A 993-nucleotide genomic window follows, 5' to 3' on the forward strand; every position below is an offset into this window, starting at 1 on the left:
AGTCCCTCACTTCCTTTTGTTTAGTCCTACAAATCCACAATCTTCGAATCATGCATTCCAAATGTAAGCAGCACGCCGCGCGAGGCACATGTTTACACAACGTGAGAGGGATGGAAAAAAAAGTCCGCGTTTACTTTCTTTCTCTTCCTTTCTCTTCCCCCCTTTTTTCCCCTTAGAGTCACACCTAATCACTTCCTGTAGCTACATGCACTCCCATACGCCGACGACATAACCAGGATTTAGAGACAGATGTTCGGATCCGTCCTGGTAACCCGAGAGCCGGTCTCGCGTTCGCCCGAGTGCCTGCAACGCCTACCTGAGCCCGGCACCGAGCGTAATCCGGCGCCGGGAGATAATCACGCTTTGTTTTCGCGCCGAAATCGGTAAGAAAGAGACTCCTTCCGGTTCTTATTTGAGGAGAAATGATTATGTTTGCCGGGGATGGGATGGCGTAATGACAATGCGGGGGGTAACTGCACAATGGTGAGGAAATGAACCGCGGCGGGATATTAAACGGATTTGTGGAGTCGGGAAGATCACTGGCAGGTTACCATGCATCGATGAGGCACATCCATTACCGGGCGTTTTCATTAACTAATATTTTCTCTCGCAATATCCCAACATGGTGGGGTCGTACTGACCTATGCAAATCCTTCCGACTTACGCATCCGAAGCGAAATGAAGAAAATAAAAGATACGGAGGGAAAACAGAGAGAAAAATAATAAGCAATCAGCAACCGTCGAGGGGTATGTGGGCACAGCGAAGCGCCCTGAGGCACGAACAGGTTAGAGGGAGCACACGTGGCCTCGGCAGACCGCAGGGAAGGTGCACGCAAATCGTTTCTGAACAGGTTGTGGATATATTTATTTATTAGTCTTGAAGGCAAAGAGGAAATTAGTGCGTGTCTTGGTCCGCTCGAGATGGGGATGTTTCCTCTCAGAGGTAAGTGCAGATTCAGTTTTGGTATTTTATGGCTTATCATTATTTCTACA

At 48.5% G+C, this 993-nt stretch overlaps 1 protein-coding gene across 1 annotated transcript in view; it reads left to right on the forward strand.

Annotated features, from left to right (window-relative positions):
• Nucleotides 1-777: 777 nt before the first annotated feature.
• Nucleotides 778-993, forward strand: part of LOC119587846 (mucin-5AC-like) — a gene marked incomplete in the record, with an annotated part of 20,921 nt that continues 20,705 nt past the window's right edge. The window contains 1 exon segment of the mRNA XM_037936550.1: nucleotides 778-943. Within this exon segment, the coding sequence (XP_037792478.1) occupies nucleotides 922-943 (22 nt within the window).

This window comes from Penaeus monodon, chromosome 23 (genome assembly GCF_015228065.2).
Source record: "Penaeus monodon isolate SGIC_2016 chromosome 23, NSTDA_Pmon_1, whole genome shotgun sequence".
NCBI lineage: Eukaryota > Metazoa > Arthropoda > Malacostraca > Decapoda > Penaeidae > Penaeus > Penaeus monodon.